At 41.5% G+C, this 20,698-nt stretch overlaps 1 protein-coding gene across 1 annotated transcript in view; it reads left to right on the forward strand.

Moving 5' to 3' along the window:
• The window catches only part of LOC119410408 (grainyhead-like protein 2 homolog), a 35,575-nt gene that overhangs the window by 1,919 nt on the left and 12,958 nt on the right, over window positions 1-20,698 (forward strand). Inside the window, exons 3-9 of the mRNA XM_037677320.1 lie at window positions 680-1,111; window positions 2,098-2,153; window positions 3,969-4,218; window positions 4,312-4,423; window positions 8,944-9,038; window positions 20,000-20,158; window positions 20,266-20,360. Coding sequence (XP_037533248.1) covers window positions 680-1,111; window positions 2,098-2,153; window positions 3,969-4,218; window positions 4,312-4,423; window positions 8,944-9,038; window positions 20,000-20,158; window positions 20,266-20,360 — 1,199 coding nt within the window. The remainder of the gene's footprint in view (window positions 1-679; window positions 1,112-2,097; window positions 2,154-3,968; window positions 4,219-4,311; window positions 4,424-8,943; window positions 9,039-19,999; window positions 20,159-20,265; window positions 20,361-20,698) is intronic.

Consider the following 20,698-nt stretch of genomic DNA (forward strand, 5'->3'; position numbering starts at 1 on the left):
ATATTTTGTTGCATTTAGCTATTGCTTTGCTACTTTTAGCTTTTATTTAGCTTTTAACCTTTTGCTGCATTTAGCTAGTGGTTTGCTACTTTTAGCTTTTATTTAACTCTTAGTTAACATTTTGCTGCATTTAGCTAGTGCTTTGCTACTTTTAGCTTTTATTTAGCTCTTTGTAAACATTTTGCTGCATTTATTGAGTGGTTTGCTACTTTTAGCTTTTATGTAGCTCTTTGTTAACCATTTGCTGCATTTAGCTAGTGGTTTGCTACTTTTAGCTTTTATGTAGCTCTTCGTTAACCTTTTGCTGCATTTAGCTAGTGCTTTGCTACTTTTAGCTTTTATTTAGCTCTTTGTAAACATTTTGCTGCATTTATTGAGTGGTTTGCTACTTTTAGCTTTTATGTAGCTTTTCGTTAACCTTTTGCTGCATTTAGCTAGTGGTTTTCAACTTTTAGCTTTTATTTAGCATTTTGCTAATTTCGGGTGATATTTGTTTTTATACTTGGTCTTTTGCTACTTTTAGCATTTAGCGAGAGTTTTTCTTTTCTCCTTTAGGTAGTGATCTGCATCTTTTAGATTTCACAACTCAGTTCTGCCTTCATCATCAAATTTCAGCAGTCTTCCTCCAGCTCTCAGGATCAAGTTTCAAATTTTTCTCAATTCACTGTTTCCCCGTTAGATTCCCAGAGAGAGGAAATGCACGTCCGGTGGTGCTGCTGACACGCCTGCTGCTGCGCCTCATAACTACAGCAGTCAGGACGTGCTGGATCCCAGCTGTCCAGTACTGAGGTCCATGCCAGTCAACCTCTCTCTCAACAACAGCGTCGCTGCAGAACATCCCAGCTCCAGGCAGGGAGCTGCGGGCCTCGCAGGAGATCCCAGAGGAGGAGGTGGGAAAGGTGGGGGCAGCGCTCCTCTTGCTCTGGTCAAATCGGAAGATCAAGCCTCCGTGGCAGTGTCTTGTTCCGGTGCTTCTTATCAAGAAGAACCTAAAGGGCACCTGAGGATGGTTTACGAGCAGAGCCGCTATGATTTGGGTCTCAGCGGGTACTTGAAAGATGAACAGAGCAGCACTCCAGACAGCACCTATGAGGGCTCTGTGGAAGAAGAGGTTAGTGCTGCGTGTAGAGCCTGACTGCTATGGACATTTGGTCTGTCATCGATATTGGGAGGGGAAGCCTGATGCCGATAAACAACATAATGGCTGAAAAATTTTAAGCTTTGTCCATCCCCAATAATTAATTAAACAGCTACTTTTAAACCACTTGAATTCTTGAAACAGTCTTCCTAACGTGCGTTCACATTTTCTATCCTCCACTAGTCACCATAAAGTTATCAAGTGTGTTACATAAATGTAAATTAAAGAGAGAAACCCTTCCTGTTCTTTGTTTAAACAGTCGGTCACGTGAAGGTCTAATTAGTACTGACAGCAGCAACGTTTAGTTTTCTTTGTAGAGAAGTAAAGATTTCAGACAAACAATGCATTTCTTTGAAGACGACAAAGATAATGTTACTAACACTGATATATATTTACCTCGACATTAGAGTTATTGTTCTGGATCAAGTTTTACAAGGTAATAGTTTATGCTAGGTTATCTGAACATTAGCTTGCTAACTTGAGAGACACGTAGCTAATGACCAGCAGGTTGGAGGATTGAAGAGAATTCATTATTGTTGATTTTTTTTATTTGACAGATCCGTTCTAATCAACTCATCATTCTCTGTTCAGAGAAACAAGCTACACAGTATTGCTCGCTGCTTCGGCTGTGCTGAAACTGAAAGTTAAAGTGAACGGCCATGACTTGAAAGGAGTCCACATGCGCCCTCTGCTGGATACATTGGACAGTTACGGCTTTTCCCAGCATTTTAGGTGTAAAAATTAGAAGTGTTTATATTGGCGCATAATGGGACAATGATCACAGATAATGACCCCAAACGCCTTTATCGGCCCAAAATATCGGTCCTCCAGATGTATCGGTCAGGCTCTAGTTATGTGTTACAGCGTTGTGTTTTGCTGTGGAGTCTGGGTCACATACAATTTATCTCCCCCCCACCTACTGCATGTGTTCATTTACATTTTTAATACTCCTTTCACAGATTTACCAAAGAAGGTCTTCCTCGGGAGCTGATCCCTTCATCTATAATCTACCAGTGTAAGTTAGCATTCAGATACGCAGCTAATAAATGTGCAAAGTAAAGTGAAACCGTGACATGTGCAGCCAATGCTGCGGTACAAGAGGATGAATAAACTAGAAAAACAGAATATTCTGTGATAGTGCAGCATGAGTGCTGAGTGCATGACTGCTGAAATTTGCTGAAGAAGCTAAAACTGAATGGATAAAGTTAGAACAAACGGAACAGAGGCTAAAATGAGCTGAACTAAATGTGAAAATCTGCAATTAGCAGAACACAAGTATAAAGCAGAAGAGCACAAGCTAAATGTAGCAGAACAGTAGCTATAAGCTAAAATGAGCAAAACGGTAGCTAAAAGTAGCAAAAGAGAAGGTAAATTAAAATGGGCAATACTGGAACTAAATGGTAACTAAAAGATTAATAAAAGTTGCACAACAATAGCTAAAAACTAAAAGTAGCAGAAGAGGCCAAAAGGGACCACTATGCTGAAGGGATTTCACGTGGAACAATGTTTTAGAAGAAATTAAAAAGAGCTCAATGGAGTTTGATGGATGGATTTATTTTAAATGAATGTAGTTTTTTTCAAAGTACAAAAATCATCCAAAACTAAGAGTCATCGTGTATTCCTAATCAACTAATGCTGGATATTTGATGTATAAATGGTTAAAATAGTGTCGATGTAATTTGATTGCAAAACAAAAATAACATAATTTTGTGTTGGTTTTTGTTTTTACCATTTAATGAGATGAAAGATTAAAACAAACACTTATTTATTTATTTATTTTTTCTCAACTTGTTAACATTTATTAATTGTGTGAATCAGTAAGGTTTCTTTGTTTCTGATGTTCTTCTCACACATTTTGCAGTTCAATTACTTCTTCATACTTCGTGTTATTTTAGCTGTTTATACAGCAAATGCAAGAGTTGGCGGTTCAATTCCAGCAGCAGTCACATGCTGAAGTGTCCCTGGGCAAGACACTGAACCCCTCACTGCCTCCGATGTGTGTCCCACAGTGTATGGATGTGATAAAGCTCTGATTATTCTCTGTACAGATCTAGTAGAGTTCTGTATGAGTGGGTCAATGAGGCACAGATTGTTGTAAACAGCTTTGAGTGTCTCGATAAGACAGAAAGATGTAGAAGTACAGACCATTCACCATTTATCCAAGCATTCAGCTCATACACGAGATGGATGCTGTGACTTTGGTTTTTTGGAAATTCGTATTTCAAAATATTTAACTTTACAAACATTTCCCCCCAAATTACACTGACATTTCTTCAGCTCCTTCAAAACCGTTGTTCTTCGAATTCTGCTTCAGCTAATTAGCTCTATTTGAGTCTTGTTGTCCTACTTACTGTACTACTCTTTCTCGATGTTGACCTTTAGCTAGCTTTATACTTTGTTTGACTTTTAGCTAGCCTTTTTATACATTTAGCTTTTGGTTGGCTTTTGTTCCACTTTTAGCTGACATTTTGCTACTTATTCTTTATTAACATTTTTATACTTTTAGCTACTTTTTTAAAAATTTAGCTGTACCTGTAATACCTTTTAGCTACACTGTTGCTACTTGTAGCTTCTAGCTAGACTCTTACTGCTTTCAGTTACCACTTTGCTAGTTTTAGCTTGGTGTTGGTGTGTTTGGCTTTCAGCCAGGGTTTAGCTCAGTTTAGCTAGTGTTTAACGCCTAGCTTTAGTAGCCCAGTTTCAGCTTCTTCAGCGGAGTCGTTCAGCACTGGACGTTCACCCTGCAGTTCTGGAGAAACTGTGATTCCTCTGCTTTTACTGTAAACGTTTAAGACCTGTCGGATGTTCCTGCATGTGCTTCTGACCTTAGTGACGGTTTCAAGTACAGCCTGGAGGCCAGCATGTCTCTGCGGCTGCGGCAGGCAGACGGTCCGATGGCCTACCTGAACCGAGGCCAGTTCTACGCTCTGACGCTCACCGAGGCGGGCTTCAGCTCGTCCCTCTGTCAGCGCAGAGATGGAGAGTGGCTGAATGGAGCCACACTATCGCAGGGGCATGATGGGAACTCATCCAGCAGGGCTGCGGGAGGCTCCGACCTGCAGCAGAACAGTGTCGTACAGGTGAGGGTGGTGGTGGTGGTGGTGCATGCAGAGGCTCAGGTTTGAAACTGGAACCTTTCTGCTCTAATACCTGAATGTCTCCTGCATGTGCAGAGTGTCATCATGGTTGTTTTTGGAGAGGACAAGTCCAGAGATGAGCAGCTAAAGAACTGGAAATACTGGCACTCTCGCCAGCACACTGCCAAGCAGAGGGTCCTGGACATTGGTGAGCTGCTGTGTTGCTGTCTTCCACCACAGAAAGGGGAAGGGTGATGATGTTTTTGCTGTGTTGGTGTTTGTTTGCATCGGGGGGACCAAGATGGTGGAGAGGTAGGGCAGCCGATTTGGGATCAGAAAGTCGCAGTTTGACCCCCCGCCATGCCCACATGTGGGGTCCTTGAACAAGACACTCAATCCCTAACTGCTCCCCAGGCACCTACGTAGCTGCCCACTGCTCCACCGGGGTGTACCTCAGGTGTGCTGGGTTAAATGCAGACAACTAATTTCTTCATCGTATGGGAACATTCAGTGATGACAACACACAGCACTTACTTACTCATTAGCAACACGTGTAATGAATCCTGGATCAGATTCTAACGCAACTTTGAGAAAGGGATCAGTGGTACGACGCCTGCAGCTGACTAACCTTTGGACATGGTAATAAAAACTGTCTATCAAAGCTGCTTGTCCTTTAGAAAACACAAAAGTGACTATAAATGATTACAGATGCTGAGCTGAAGCTCTGTGTTAGTAGCTGAAGGTCATTCACAACACATACTCCGAGCCCTAACAGGTCACAGGATCACTTCTGATTACACAGTTAATTTTGAGGTTTGAACGCCGTTCCTTCCCGTCACCAGATGATCTTGGCTCCACATTTTGTAGTGAAAGGCAGTGGCTGACATGCATTCCTTTAAGGAACACCTGGCCTTTAGTTTCTGTTTTCCTCCACCTGTAAACAAACGCAGCAGATGGCTTATAGGTACTATTGAGTGTCACTTTTTAAATGGACGTGTTCACCTGAGCCCCACACACTCATTAGGGTAACGAGGGGGGAGGGAGCAGGTGGTGAACCTGCAAGGAAATCCCATCACTTATCCTGAGGTGAAACCTGATTCGATTTGAATAACAGTCGATCCTGGATTCCCACAGGAGCGCTGTGAAGAGGAACGGCCACATTTGCATAGACGTTAAGAGGAGGAATAGGCGAATGTCTGGATGGGAGCCATATCCTGTTGGATCAGCCGGAGGCAGGCCTCAACCTGTGCTTTCAAACTCGCAGGAATGAGCCGCTCATGTCAGACTCTACCGGGTCGGAGCGTGTGGCAAGTCCAGACCATTAATGGCACCAGCACTGACTTGCTATAGACCACGTAGGCAAATGAAGATTAATACATGACGAGTGCGTAGGACTTCCATAGTTAGACGTGGGATTGTTGGCTGAAAGGATCAGATGTCAGATTCTGATTTACCTCCAGAAACTGTTAAACAGGTGACACAGAAACAGTTGTTGATCTGATGACACAGGCTGTTTATTTAAAGACAAGTCTTTCTTAAATCAAGCAAGGGGGCGTGGTGGCGCAGAGGTTGGAGAAGGTGGGCCTGTGATCGAAAGGTCGCCGGTTCAACTCCCAGTACCGACAACATCAAAATGTGGGTGGGAATGGTGAAACACCCACACCTGCCTCCATCCTCATCTGTCCCACTCTGAACCCTTGAGCAAGGCCCTTAACCCCCACCATCTGCTCCCCCGGGTGCTCTAGATGGCAACTCTCCGCTCCACACAGAGGGCTGTAGCTCGGTGGTGTGTCGTTGCGTCAGGACCGCCACGATAACAAATTTTGCTGGGTGATTAATTGTCTTGGAAATTATTGCGATAAACGATAATATTGTTTGAAATTTGACAATAATTAATAAATATTGCCAAATTTAAGAAGAAATGTTGGTTAATTTTTTTTTGTGTATAACACCTTTTTTCAACCACTGGATGGCACTATAAGATAGTTTGAACCAAAGGATGGATAGTGAGGGAGCGAGCAGCATGTCTCTCTAAGAAAAATGGGAGGGAGGCCTCTTGACGTGACATGGGCTGTCTCTCCTTCCTTTATTCGGTTCTCAAAATGGCGGATGCTCGGTGAGGTTTGAGCTCTAGAGCATTTTTCACACAAAGCTTTTAATAAAAAAATCATTAAACAGGTTCTCAGCTTCTTTTTGCAGAGAAAAACAACTTTTTACACGAAAGCACAGGTTTCAACCGTGAATTTTGGAGCTTTGACAAGACAGGTTTTTCGCTGCGGTCGGCCTGTTAGCTTAGCTCATAGCTTAGCTCATAGCTTAGCTGTTTTTAATGATCCAAAAACACGATTTTGGACGATTTAAAATGGATTTTAAAGAGAAAAGAGGAAGGGAGGGGTCAGTGAAGAGCACCGGAGTTGAACCTTTTGTCATCCAGTGTCTTCAGTAGAAAGAGAGACATGAAGAAACGATGAAGCCGATAAATGAAAATGAGGTTGATAATTTTCATTCATCATGCGATTAATTGATTTATTGTTTATTGAGACAGGCCTAGTCAGGAAAGGCACCTGGTGTAAAAACTGTTGCCAAGTCTTCATGCGAGTTAGTTCCCTGTGGAGAGCCCTGAAGAAGGGAGCAGATGAAAGAAGAATAAAGTCTTAAATCAAGCGAGCAGAGACAGAATGTTAAATAGGTTTGTTTTTATGTACTGGTACATACTGGTTAAAGATTAAGGTGGATAATGTTTTCACCAGTTGGTGTGTCTGTCTGTGGCTAAAATCCCTCATGAAACTGTACAGCTGACAAATCAAACATCGCTATTACACATAGCTAACTTATTAACATTGCTATTGTGGGATGTAACTGGGAGCCTGTGTACACAATTTCATTCCACCTCATGTACCACATGTGATGTGAATGACAAAGAACCTTGAATCCTTGAATCAAGATGGCTGCCACAGCCAGAAACACAAAAATGTCCATAATTCAGTCGACAGAGATGGACCTAAAGTTTACAAAATCATTTTGTTGATTCTTTTTTATTTTGCTTTTTATGCCAGAGCTTTAAACTAAAATCACCTTTATGCAGACAAATGATGACGTAGCAGTTTTGGTGAGACGTGTAATTCCATGGGGCCATGTTTCGTGATGTGAGAGACGCCACACCGATCTGTGCCATGAAGGACTCTGTGACTGACGCATGCAGTTATCCCTCAGTATCTCTGACTGAGCAGTAGGCATCTCTTTGTTATTTGCTTTGGTTGATTAGCTGTGGCAGCCATCTTGAACTGGATTAACCCCAAAAGGTAAATCAGCTGTAGCTGTACATCCAATGACTACTTTCTGAGTTTCAGTAAAACACGATTAACAGTGAGATATTTTATTAACAGACACAAAGAGCGGACTGGATCATGGTTGATGTTGGCGTTTTAAGCTAAGATCTTGCACAATTAGACGTGCATCATAAAGTTTGTGTTGTGAATTAATCTCAACTACATTTATACCTAAGTTTCTCTTTATCTGTAAAACTGTCTCTGTTATAGTCATTTTTATGTTTGCTAAAGCCAGTTAGCCACGCCAGCCACCATCAAGTGGGTTTGCTACAAAACTTCATCAGTTGTAAAGGTTTATCCACCAATTATTTCCTTAAAATTGCAGTACAATTTGTCCAGTAGTTCATCAAATATTTTGCTAACAGACACAGAAACACAAACATGGATATGGGCAATAAATATTATGCGTTACCTTTTGCTTTCAGTGAAGTGTGATAATTAAATTAAACGTCCGAGTGATATTTGTTTAATCAGATGTTCGTTAGGAAACTTTTCAAGGTCCTTTATTGTCATTCACATCACATGTGGTACATGAGGTGGAATAAAACTAAAACTCAAGCTCCCAATTACACCCAAAAATAACAAAAATATAAAGTATAAAAAGAAACAGTTTACAAGTATCTACGATATATGCTAAACAATAATAATATAAATAATATGGTGTATTAAACAGCAGCCAGAATATGAGTCTGTTGTGAGCAGATGGGTACGAATACAGCAGCTTAATGAAAGAAATCAGCAGCATAGATAATCAGCAGCATGGATAATCAGCAGCATGGATAATCAGCAGCATGGATAATCAGCAGCAAAAAGTGTCAAATGTCCTATTAAAGTGGTATAAAGGGCTAAAAACTGTCAAACATCCATGTATGTAATGATATTTCGATAATAATTAACTGATAAAATATGTTAGCAATGGGGACGCTTTTTTAAGTTGATCACCACTTTTGGATAAGTTGAAGTTTTTGCTGGAGGCATTTCTTAATAGTCAAGTGAAATTTATTTATAAAGCACATTTCCAACAGCAGCTGTTACCAAAGTGCTTGACAATAAGATCAAGGCAGTAAATTAAAGAGAATGATGACAAGATGTGCCGGTAATTTAAAGCATCAAATTAAAATATAATGACAGAAAAACAATGAGAATCAATGAAATACTAAATGAAATGTGTTAAACGTCAGTAATAATAGGAATTTGTCTCTCGGGTAATAAATTCTTCCACAACAATTTCCTGCGGGATCAATAAATATTTATCTTCTCATGTCACATTTGTTCAAGTGTTTTGTTCACTTTTCTCTTGTACACGTTGAGCTGAAATGTTCAAACAGGCACTGACAGGACACTTCCTCCTAACTCCTGCCTGAATCGTGTTCTTCCTGTTTTCTCACGTTGCTTGCAGCTGACTACAAGGAGAGCTTCAGCACCATTGGGAACGTGGAGGAAATCGCCTACAATGCTGTGTCTTTCACCTGGGACGTCAGTGAAGGAGCCAAGGTAACAGTCGAGAGGAGGAACATTGAGTTTGCTCTGTGCTTTTTGTTTGTCGCTTTGAGAAGATTGCTTCACGATGCCAAAAGGTTTAGTTTGGAGAGCTCTTTACGTCCACAGCTGCTCACCAATGAACTGTTGATGCTGCCTAGTTTCAACATCATCATCAGATCACTGTCAGACCCTCCTGTCTTTTCCACAATTCATTGTCTCCTGTGAACAGTGAGGCTGCAAGGAGCAGAGGTCACACAAGTGAAGGACTTCAAGTACTTGGGGTCCACTGTCCAGGAAAATGTGGAATGTCATAAAGAGGTGAACAAGAGTCCAGGCAGGATGGAGTGGATGGAGAAAAGTTTCAGGAGTGATTTGTGACAAAAGGGTGTCAGCAAAGGTGAAAGGAAAAGTTTACAAACAGTGGTGAGACCAGCTATGTTTTATGGTCTGGAGACGGAGACATGGACAAAAAGACAGGAGAAAGAACTGGAAGTGAAGAAATTAAGATGTTGAGGTTCTCCTTAGGAGAGACAAGGATGGAGAAGATCAGGAATGAGATCATCAGAGGTACAGCACAGGTTGAACAACTGGGAGATAAAGTTAGAGAGACCAGACTGAGATGGTGTGGACATGTCCAGATGAGGGACAGTGGTTTGGACATGTCCAGATGAGGGACAGTGATTTGGACATGTCCAGATGAGGGACAGTGGTTTGGACATGTCCAGATGAGGGACAGTGGTTTGGACATGTCCAGATGAGGGACAGTGGGTATACTGGTAGAAGGATGTTAGAAATGCAGCTGCCAGGAAAAAGACAAAGAGGCGCTTCACTGCCTGGCCCAAAAAACAGTCGCCACCAAAAAAAAAAGTCACACTAATATTTTGTTGGACCTCCTTTATCTTTGATTACATCATGCACTCTCTGTGTCATTGTTTTGATAAGCTTCTACAAGGTTACAAGATCTATTTCATCCAGCGTTGCATTAATTTTTCACCAAGCTCTTGTGTTGATGATGGAAGATTCTGACCACTGCACAAAGCCTTCTCCAGCACATCCCAGAGATGCTCAATGGAATTGAGGTCTGGACTCTGTGATGGTCAATCCATGTGTGAAAATCATGTCTCATGCTCCCAGAACCACTCTTTCACAATTCGAGCCCGATGAATCCTGGCGTTGTCATCTTGGAATATGCCTGCACCATCGGGGTAGAAAGGGCTACACAGCTGTTCAGTCCCAATCCCTTGAGTTCCCTTCGCATTGTGCGTGTGGAAATGTTCTTCACCAGACCACCCAGCACCAGACTCGCCCCACCACTGGATGAAGAGCATCTCAGCGTGGCCTCAGCAGAAGTAAGGAGGACCTTCAGGAGGATTAATCCGCACAAGGCAACCGGCCCAGACAACATCCCCTGAAAAGTGTTGAAAGAATGTGCCGATCAGCACATCATCATCATCTTCATCGATTTTGGCCGATACCGATTTTGTTTTATAAGCAACACTGTCAGGAGTTATAAGGTCACAATGCACCTTCTATTTTCCATCTTATTTTATAAAAACATTCCTTTTGAACAGTAACCTAGAAACAATACAAACTTGTTTTAACTGGCCACGAGGTCGTGCTCTGAAATATAAATGAAGTTCAGACAAAAACTAAAAAAATCTGTAAAGCCGGTTTCTCATACAAGTAACATCCGATTTCCCAAAATTAAGGAAATCGGTGCACCCCTAATCTCATGTGTGGTTGGGCCTTAGCTTCATTTGTCTTTGATTTTCTGTGAAGGGGAAATAATCCCGAGGAGCGATGTGACGTCCAGTTTCTGAAGAAGCAACCACAAACGACAACTCTTCATCATCATTCTAAATGAAAACAAGCACCTCAACCTGTCGTTTTCTCTAAAACCATGTTTTTATGGGGTGTCCCTCACTGGGAACGTGTCTTTATGTGACATGTCCAACGTAACAGAGGCCTTACAACTCTTTGATTTATCGTTCGCTGAGACCAAGTCATTCTTCAGTGACAGAGCTGAGGTGCAGTCATTCTGTGTAGATTTACAGCACGATGAATACACAAAGGTGGACGGGTTCATGATCACCCCCCCCCCCCCCCCCACACACACACACAGATTTATGAAGCTAGGTGTGCACACGCTTTGCTTTGAAGTCTAAATGTATTTAAACATGAAGCTGTACGTGTGGACACAAGTCTGATCTGCACAGCAGACACGTCGGTAAATACGTCTGTAAAGGATGGAAGTTACTTCAAGAAAAGCTGAGTCATTGGAGGAAAGACGGCAAACGATTTAAAATTTTATTTTAGTTTTGGATTTGAAATGATAACAAACGTAAAACTGACTGACTCGGATCCATCTTTGTGTTTTAAGGTTGCTTTGTGTGGCGACCATCTTGACTCTGGTATCAGTAGCAGATGTACGTCCAACAACTGGTTTCATAGAGTTTTAGTACAATCTATGTACTGGTCGATGAAATATTTTGCTAACGCTACAGACAAACAAACACAGCAGGCAGAAACATTATCACCCGCCTTCACCTTTCGGCAGCAGGTGATAATGAGACCTGGTCAGCTGACCTGCAGCTGCTAACAGCTGAACCAAGAAAGAACAATGTTCAGAAATATAAGCTCTTTTATTCCTGGAGCAGTTTGACAAAATGAAGACATGCTTGCAGGGAAGTTCGGTTTTGTTTGGGGCTTTTGGCAGAATATCAACTTTTGTTGTTGTTTCCCCTACACCGTCCCTGGCTCCTCATTTGTCACATGACTTTGGGAGCACAGACGCATCTCATTCTTAAATACGAACTTTTGTTTGGCATGTGCTTGGCTGGTTGAGCGACTCTTACTCCGTCAACAAATCCATCATTTCTAAACGTAAGACGATCTTGGTGTAAACCAGATGTGTTGAATGCAGCGGGTGATGTGCATTCCCTCAAGGCTGGCTGGGCCTTGACTTCACAGCTGACTTTGCTCTAACCAACTCTTGTTGTTTGTGTTGTTGAGAAATAATTGCTAGTGCCTTGAAATGATTTTTTCTATTAACCTTAATGCTGTTGTCTTACTAGAACCTGTTCATCTTTATTTCCTCTGTTGTGGAGTGAGGAGGGAATTTGGAAATACCCTTTGTTCATCTGCCTGTTCTTCCAGTGAGCTGGATAACTTGAAAAATAAGCAACGGACCAACTTCCATTTCAGTGTGTTTCTACATCCAGGCATAATATACAGTATACCTATTTATATATTGTAGTAATTATAAGTGCCATGTGTTGTCGTCATTGTATGTTCCCATACAATGTTTTTTTTTTTTCATTTAGCCTTTATTTATACAGGTTAGTCTCATTGAGCCACGAGAACTCATTTTCAAGAGAGACCTGTTTTAGGGAGCACATGGTGGGGGTTAAGGGCCTTGCTCATGGGCCCAGAGTGGGGCGAATGAGGGTGGGGGCAAGTGTGGGTGTTTCACCTACCCCACCCACAATTTTTGATGTTGTCGGGGCCGGGGCGTGAACCGGCGATCTTCGGATCACAAGCCCACCTCTCTAACCTCTGCGCCACCACTCCCCCAAATTAAATTAAATTAAATTAAATTAGATTAAATTAGATTAAATTAGTTCTTTGCATTTAACCCGTAACACCTGAGATGCATCCAGTGGGCAGCTATGCAAGTGTTTGGGGAGCAATTAGGGATTAGGTGTCTTGCTCAAGGACACCACAACATGTCGGAATGGCTGGGAGTCAAACCATGACTTTCTGGTCCCAAGTCGGCTGCCCTACCTCTACCCCATCTCGGCCCCATAAGGGAGGTCCCTATCAAAAATTGGGTTGCCATGTCAAAATCTGAGATGGCCACCACTGTCAGTGGTTACATATGCATAGCGTTAGCTAGGCCAAGGCCACCACTGGCCACCCCCTGGCTCAGCCATTGCACCGGGTGGTGGGTAAAATTGTTCCCTCCATTCACCAGGGTCCGTCACTCTGCACCACCTCAGTCAAGAAAAATAACAAATACTTTTTATACACAATAAAACGCCTGCCCACGAATATCTTGCACCAGTAACATTAAGGCATTCCCAGTTCAATTCCAGTCCAGAAAAACGCTCATGTTGTAAGCTACAAACGTTCACATCTCCAATCCGTCAGTGACGAGGGAACATCAGCGTCCTCTTGTCACTGCTTTACTGTTGCATGTTGTTTCTCCTTTACGCATGACATGTTGATGTTCCTCTCGTGTTGCATCATCTCCAGGTTTAGAGTTCCTCTCATGTTGCATCATCTCCAGGTTTAGAGTTCCTCTCATGTTGCATCATCTCCAGGTTTAGAGTTCCTCTCATGTTGCATCATCTCCAGGTTTAGAGTTCCTCTCGTGTTGCATCATCTCCAGGTTTAGAGTTCATCTTCTGGTGTCTCAGGATGGAAATGTTGTGGAAAACAAAATGTTCTGCTGCCGGCGCTTTGTGTCAGCCCCAGGCAGCGGCTCAGTGGGCTCTGTCCCGGCTCCGTTCTGTTATTGTCTTCATATGTACGTTTATTTAGTATTACCTGGAAAGCTTTGCTTCCAAACATAATTAGACTGTGATGTGAATCAAAGCAGATATTTGGTGCAAATATTCAGTAGTTTTTTTTTTCTTTGTGTTTTGGCATGATTTGTGTGTTGCCAGGCAACAACCAGCGCAATCCTCATTGTAAGAGCATCTTCCTGCGGCACGACTCGGCTTTTGTTTGTTTGTTTGTGCCCGTTGGTGCGGATGGCCACTTCATGGGGCCCTTGTGAACTTTTCACTTTTTTAGGAAGGCATTTGAGCGCTCTCACATGCCGTAAGCACGAACACAACAAGCCTCCTACTCACACACGTCCACAGATGCTAGCAGCAGCTCATGTGGCACTTGTGGAGGAACTGAAATGGCTCGGGCCTGTGGGGGTGTGAGTTTGTGGAGCTGTGTAGGAGGCTCCTTTGTGCTTTAGGCTTTTGGAGCCATCAGCCCTCACCTCTGCAGGTTCAGGCACGATGCTGTTGATGCTGCGCAGTGGGAAAATCGCTGGAGGAACTGCCGTTATCTGTCTGTGCCGACCTGCTGCTCGAGCTGTTGATCCGGTTTAACAGGAAAGTCCATCAGGTGTTTGAGGTGATTTCTGCGTCTTGGCATCGATCATGAGAATCTTTCAATGTAACAAAACGTGAGATAACCGCACACTGTGTTTACACTGTACACTCATGGAGTCGACTGTAGGACATCTGGAAAGCGTTAGATTTGAAGGCCATTTGTCATCGTGGTAGTGGTTTTGACTGTTTACTGAGCGCTGCCTCTGGTCTGAGCACCTCTCTGTCATTACTGAGTCAAGAGTCACTATTTAATCCAGATTTTTATATAGTTCCAGTTCACAACAACAGTATTTCAGGGTACTTTACAACAAAAATAACAAGCCCGTTTAAGTCAGATTCAAAGCTAAATCAATTTAATTCAGTGCAGATATAATAGAACAAGACCACATACAGTACATCATGAAATGCTAATTATAAAATATAAAGGTAGTCTAACTAAGGAAGTCAGCATGTGGAGCTGAATCTTCCTTTCAGTGCTATTGTTCATCCTGAGCAAACATGGAGGCGACAGTGGGAAAGAAAAACTCCCTTTTAACAGGAAGAAACCTCCAGCAGAACCAGGCTGGATGTTCTGCTGGAGATCGAGAGGACTGGAAAGAGATGCAGACGACCAGTAAGTGGTCCAGGTGTGGTTTCAATGAGAAGATAAACAAACAAACAAACAATGTTTAATGATAGAAATAATTACAAATACAAACTCGAACACTGGGGTGAGTAAAGACAGCAACAGAGTGAGGAAGTGTGGTCAGTTTGTCCTCCAGCAGTCGAAGCCTATAGTAGTACAACTAAAGGACAGCTCAGGAAACCCAAGCCAACCCTAACTATAGGATTTAGCAAAAAGGAAAGTCTTAATCCCAGTCTTAAACTGGACAATGTGTCAGCCTCACGGACAGAAACTGGAAGTTGGTTCCACAAGAGAGGAGCATGATAACTGAAAGATCTGCCTCCCATTCTGTTTTTGGAAACTCTAGGAACCACAAGTAAACCTGCAGTCTGAGAGCAAAGTGCTCTGTTAGGAAAGTAAGGAACATCTGGATTTGACAGGGAGCCAATGGCGAGAAGCTAAAACTGGAGAAATATGACTTGTCCAATCAACTCTCATTAAAACTCTGGCAGCAGCATTTTGGATCAACTAAGACTTTTTGAAAAAGTTTTTAGACATCCAGATAATAAACAATTGCAATAATCCTGCCTAGATGTAATAAATGCATGGACCAGTTTTTCTGCATCTTTTTGGGACAAGTTGTTTCTAATTTTAGTGATGCACATCCAGATTCTTGTCTCAAGACAAAAAAAAGAAAAAAGAACATCTCAATTAGTACACATCCTTTATGATTGTCTATTATTGTCTTTGTTTTAGAAAACCATGGTATCTATGAAACATTTCAGTCTGGATTTAGAACCCGTCATTCTACCGAATCAGCCCTGTTAAAAGTCCATAATGACATTTCCATGTCCATGGATGTCAAGTGTCCCGTTGCTCTGGTGCTGCTGGACCTTACAGCTGCGTTTGACACAGTGGACCACGCTGTCCTGTTGTCTCGTCTCCAACATTATGTTGGAATTTCTGGTACAGCTCTCAAGTGGTTCACTGCTTATTTGACCAACAGAACGTTCTCTGTCATGCTTAATAATCTGTCTTCCTCCTCTGCCCCTCTCTCTTGTGGTGTGCCACAGGGTTCTATTCTTGGTCCTGTCCTCTTCACATTGTACATGCTGCCCCTTGGATCAGTGATAGCCAAACATAATTTTTCTTTTCACTGCTATGCTGATGATGTACAAATTTATTTACCAATGAAACCTAAAAACAGTAACCTTCTCACACCTTTCGTTGATTGTATTGCCGACATTAAACAGTGGCTTCATCTTAATTTTTTGTTTTTAAACGAAGGAAAGACAGAATGCATTTTCTTTGGTGATGATGCTCCTTGTAACTTTGGTGCTCTGACATCCAAGTTCAGATCCACAGTTAAAAACTTGGGAGTGACATTTGATAAAGACTTAAAGTTTGACAAACAAATATCCTCTGTAGTCAAGGCCTGTTTTTATCAGTTACGTCTTTTATCCAAAGTTAAGCCTTTTTTAAATCGTTCTGATTTGGAAAAGGCCATCCATGCTTTTATAACTTCAAGGCTCGACTACTGCAATTCCCTATATGCAGGAATCTCCCAATCCTCCATTAGACGACTGCAATTGGTCCAAAATGCTGCAGCTCGACTTTTAACCAACACCTCCAGACGTGAGCACATCACCCCTGTTTTATTTTCTCTCCACTGGCTTCCAGTCGATTTTAGAATTAAATTTAAAATTTTATTTTTCACTTTTAAAGCTCTCAATGGTCTTGCCCCACTGTATTTGTCTAATCTTGTAGCTGTCCGTGAATATAGGAGAACACTGAGATCATCTAACACATTTCTACTCTCTGTCCCAAAATCCAACTACAAACGATGGGGTGACCGGGCCTTTTCGGTTGTCACACCCAGACTCTGGAACCAGCTACCTCAGGACTTGTGCACCATCACTGACATGGAGCATTTTAAATCTAATCTTAAAACCTTTTTATTCAGGCAGGCTTTTAATACCTAGTAGGTCTTTGACAATTTTGCTATGTTTTAATTGTTTTTGTTTTTAACTGACTGATTTTTTTATTATTCTTGTTTGTTTTTAACTTCTGTACTGTGCAGCACTTTGTGCACCTTTTGGCTGCTGGAAAGGGCTCTATAAATAAAGTTTGATTGATTGATTGATTGATTGATTGATTGTTGTCCACTGTTGTCATCACTATTTGTTAGAATCAGATCTCTCTTGTAGAAGAGTCCCTGAGGCTCAATGGGATTAACCTGTAGAAATAAAGGTTGAATGAACAAACAAGCTGGTAATCCAAGCAATGCAGTGGATTAATCAAGTTTCATTTATAAATTCAGCACAACTATATTAATTTATTCAGTGCTGTCTATGTCTAATAGCTTTACCTAAATTAAGAAAATATGTCAAGGTATCGGCCCAAGCACTGAACCCTGAGGAACTCCATGGTTAACTCTGGTGTATGAATATGATTCAAACTGGAATCTACCAGACAATAAATATGACAATAATCCCAATATCATGTTAAGCCTCTGTCCTAAAATGTTGTGATCAGTTGAATCTAAAGCAGTTCCCACAAAAATAAAACAAGTCAGTGTCACTGTCAGTGTGTTTGTTATTAGGAGATACACTGTATGGCCCTTAAAAAGTTACCACCTGGATTTAACAAAGTAAATAGGTACGAGCCTCCTATGGATAATTACTGCATGGGTGATTATCTTTCAGCAGCAACAAGTTATTTAACCCAACTGGTGCAATGAGTTGCATCTCATTTCTTAAACAACCATGTTGAAAGACACATCGTGTGGTCGTGGAAAAGATGTCTGTCTGTTTGAGAAGGGTCAAATCACTGACAGGCATCAAGCAGAGAAAACATCTAAGGATGTTGAAGAAACCACTAATACTGTGTTAAGAACTGTCCAACGCATTATTAAAAACTGGAAGGATGGTGGAGACACATCGTCTTTAAGGAAGACATGTGGCCAGAAAAAAATCCTGAATGATCGTGATCGGCGATCACTTAAACGTTTGGTGAAATCAAATAGAAGAAAAACAACAGTATTCAAATAAAGTCCAGTTGTTTTTGTATTGAACGTTTTTTGAATTTATAATGTCCTGGATGACTGAGAATCTTCATCAGCAAAAACAACAACAGCAGCACTCAGGACTGTGTTTAATGGTGAAAGTAAGAGCATTTCCACACACACACAGTGAAGGAACTCAAGGGACTGGGACTGAACAGCTGTGCAGCCTTAAGAAAACCACTAACCAGTGAGGCTAACTGGAAAAAAAGGCTTCAACTTGCTAGGGAGCATAAAGATTGGACTCTGGAGCAATGGAAGAAAGTCATGTGGTCTGATGAGCCCAGATTGACCCTGTTCCAGAGTGATGGGGGCATCAGGGTAAGAAGAGAGGCAGGTGAAGTGATGCACCATCATGCCTAGTGTCTAGTCATCAATTCAAGATCTGGGTGAAAAATTAATGCAACACTGGATGAAATGGATCTTGTGACATTGTAGAAGTTTATTGAAACAATGCTGCCATGAATGCATGATGTAATCAAAGATAAAGGAGGTCCAATGAAATATTAGTGCATGTCCTTTTTTTTGGTGGTGACATTTTGTTTTTTTGGCCAGGTAGTGTATGTTCTTGAAAGAAACGGTTCTTAGGAGATTCTGAGATTCTAGGAAGTAAAACAACACTCATATATTTACAACTCTTATTTTACTTTTGTTTTTCATATACCTTGTAGTCTCTGTGATTATGTGCCTACTTTCATATATTTGATCAAACAAAAGTGATGGTAAAACAATTGTTTTTGCCTCCTAGTACCTGTATGAAAAGTGTTTCACTAACCTAGAAATGGGTTAAATGTCCAACCCTCCATCACTATTCTGATTAATGGCCTAGCATTTTGTGAAGGTTTGCATGTCGCCCGCCACCCACTAGAATCCGCTCACAAACAGAATTTGAGGCAATAATCAGAGTCAAAGTCAAAGTTTCTGTCATTCGCACCACCTATGGTACATGTGGTGGAACAAAAATATGTATGCAGGTTCCTAGGTACATTAAACAATAAAATGCAAAAGAAAAACAATAAGATGTAAGATATGAATTAAGAAAAAAGTTAACTAAATATAGGCTAAGCACTAGTACAAGTAGTACACACCTGTATATGTGTGTATAAAGGTGATCTTCCTGTAGGAAGACAGCAGATCATCTGAGCGTAATATGCATGTTACGCATCTATATGTAGGTAACCTCCTCTGTAGGTGTGCTGGGTATCAGATCATCAGCAGACTCTTTAATTCATGAAACTGGGAGGTAGAACTTGTTTGTCTAGTACATCACACAGTTTGAAGGACATCTGGAGAATCTGAAGGCCAAGTCGGCGTCTCCGACTTGCTAATGTTCAGTTCAGTTTATTTATATGCTGTAGTGCCAAGTCTCAACAGAAGTTATCTCAGGGCACTGTACAAATACATTTACATACATAGAAATGTATCCTCTTCGATCAGCTGGGTTTGAGAGGACAGGAAGGATAAACAACCACAGAGCGGCAGGTCCAGATGTACTGACTATAGGAGGAAAGACAAAAAACACACTTTAGGATAGAAATAATTATAAATACAAACAGGTTGAGCAGAGTAAGTAGAGACAGTAGCAGAGTGAAAAAGTGTGGTCACTTTATCCTCCAGCAGTCTAAGCCTATAGCAGCATAACTAAGGGACAGCTCAGGAAACCCAAGCCAACCCTAACTATAGGATTTATCAAAAAGGAAAGTCTTAATCCCAGTGTTAAAACTGGACAATGTGTCAGCCTCACGGACAGAGATTGGAAGTTGGTTCCACAAGAGAGGAGCCTGATAACTGAAAGATCTGCCTCCCTTTCTGCTTTTGGAAACTCTAGGAACCACAAGTAAACCTGCAGTCTGAGAGCGAAGTGCTCTGTTAGGAAAATATGGAACAAAAGATCTGTAATATAAGATGGAGCTAGGTTGTTGAGAGCTTTGTAGGTTAGAAGTAAGATTTTGAATTCTATTCTGGATTTGACAGGGAGCCATGGAGAGAAGCTAAAACTGGAGATATGATCTCTCCCACTAACTCCAGTCAAGACTCTGGCAGCAGCAGCTCAAACCTGTTGTGAAGGTTATTGTTTGAGCAGCCCCACAGTAATTTCTCTGAAACTTGTCCCCCGTGTGGAGTCAGCTGCTTTGTGTCAGCTCCTGATTGATCTTCTGAGCCCAATTCTAACTCCTGTTAACTGTTTGCCTCCTAGGTCTTTATTTCTGTGAACTGTCTGAGCACAGACTTCTCCTTGCAGAAGGGGGTGAAGGGTATGCCTCTGATAATTCAGATCGACACCTACAGCTACAACAGCTGCAGAAGCCGGCCCATCCACAGAGCCTTCTCTCAGATCAAGGTCTTCTGTGACAAGGCGAGGAGAGCCCGTAGCAAAATGATGTCTGGTCATCAAGATTCAGCAAATGTGGAAAAATAACTTTGTTTTTGTTTCTTTTGCTTTTTTGTGTGCATGTACTGCAGGGTGCTGAGAGGAAGCTTCGTGATGAGGAGAAGAAACAACTCCGGAGGAGGAATAAAGGTAAAAACAGTTTTCTAATAAGGGGAAAATATATACAGTGAACCCTCGTTTTTCATGGGGTTTACGTTCCAAAAAGAACCCGTGAAAGGCAAAATCCATGACGTAGTAACCTTTATTATTTGTACAATTATTATACAATGAAATACTTCATAATGCATTCAAACCAAAGAACAAAACCTTTTTACAGGCCCAAGCATTTGTTTAACAAATAAAAGTACTGTATAAACGATTTTTTACAAATAACTACAGTACTGGAGAGACTGTTTAGCCAATCAGAATGCAGAACACAATGAACGATGCAAATCCATGAAGCAGCGAGACCGTGAAAGGTGAACCGTGCTATAGCGAGGGTTCACTGTATATATATATATATAT

The sequence above is a fragment of the Nematolebias whitei genome, chromosome 5, assembly GCF_014905685.2.
Source record: "Nematolebias whitei isolate Nwh7 chromosome 5, NemWhi1, whole genome shotgun sequence".
In the NCBI taxonomy this organism is placed as follows: domain Eukaryota; kingdom Metazoa; phylum Chordata; class Actinopteri; order Cyprinodontiformes; family Rivulidae; genus Nematolebias; species Nematolebias whitei.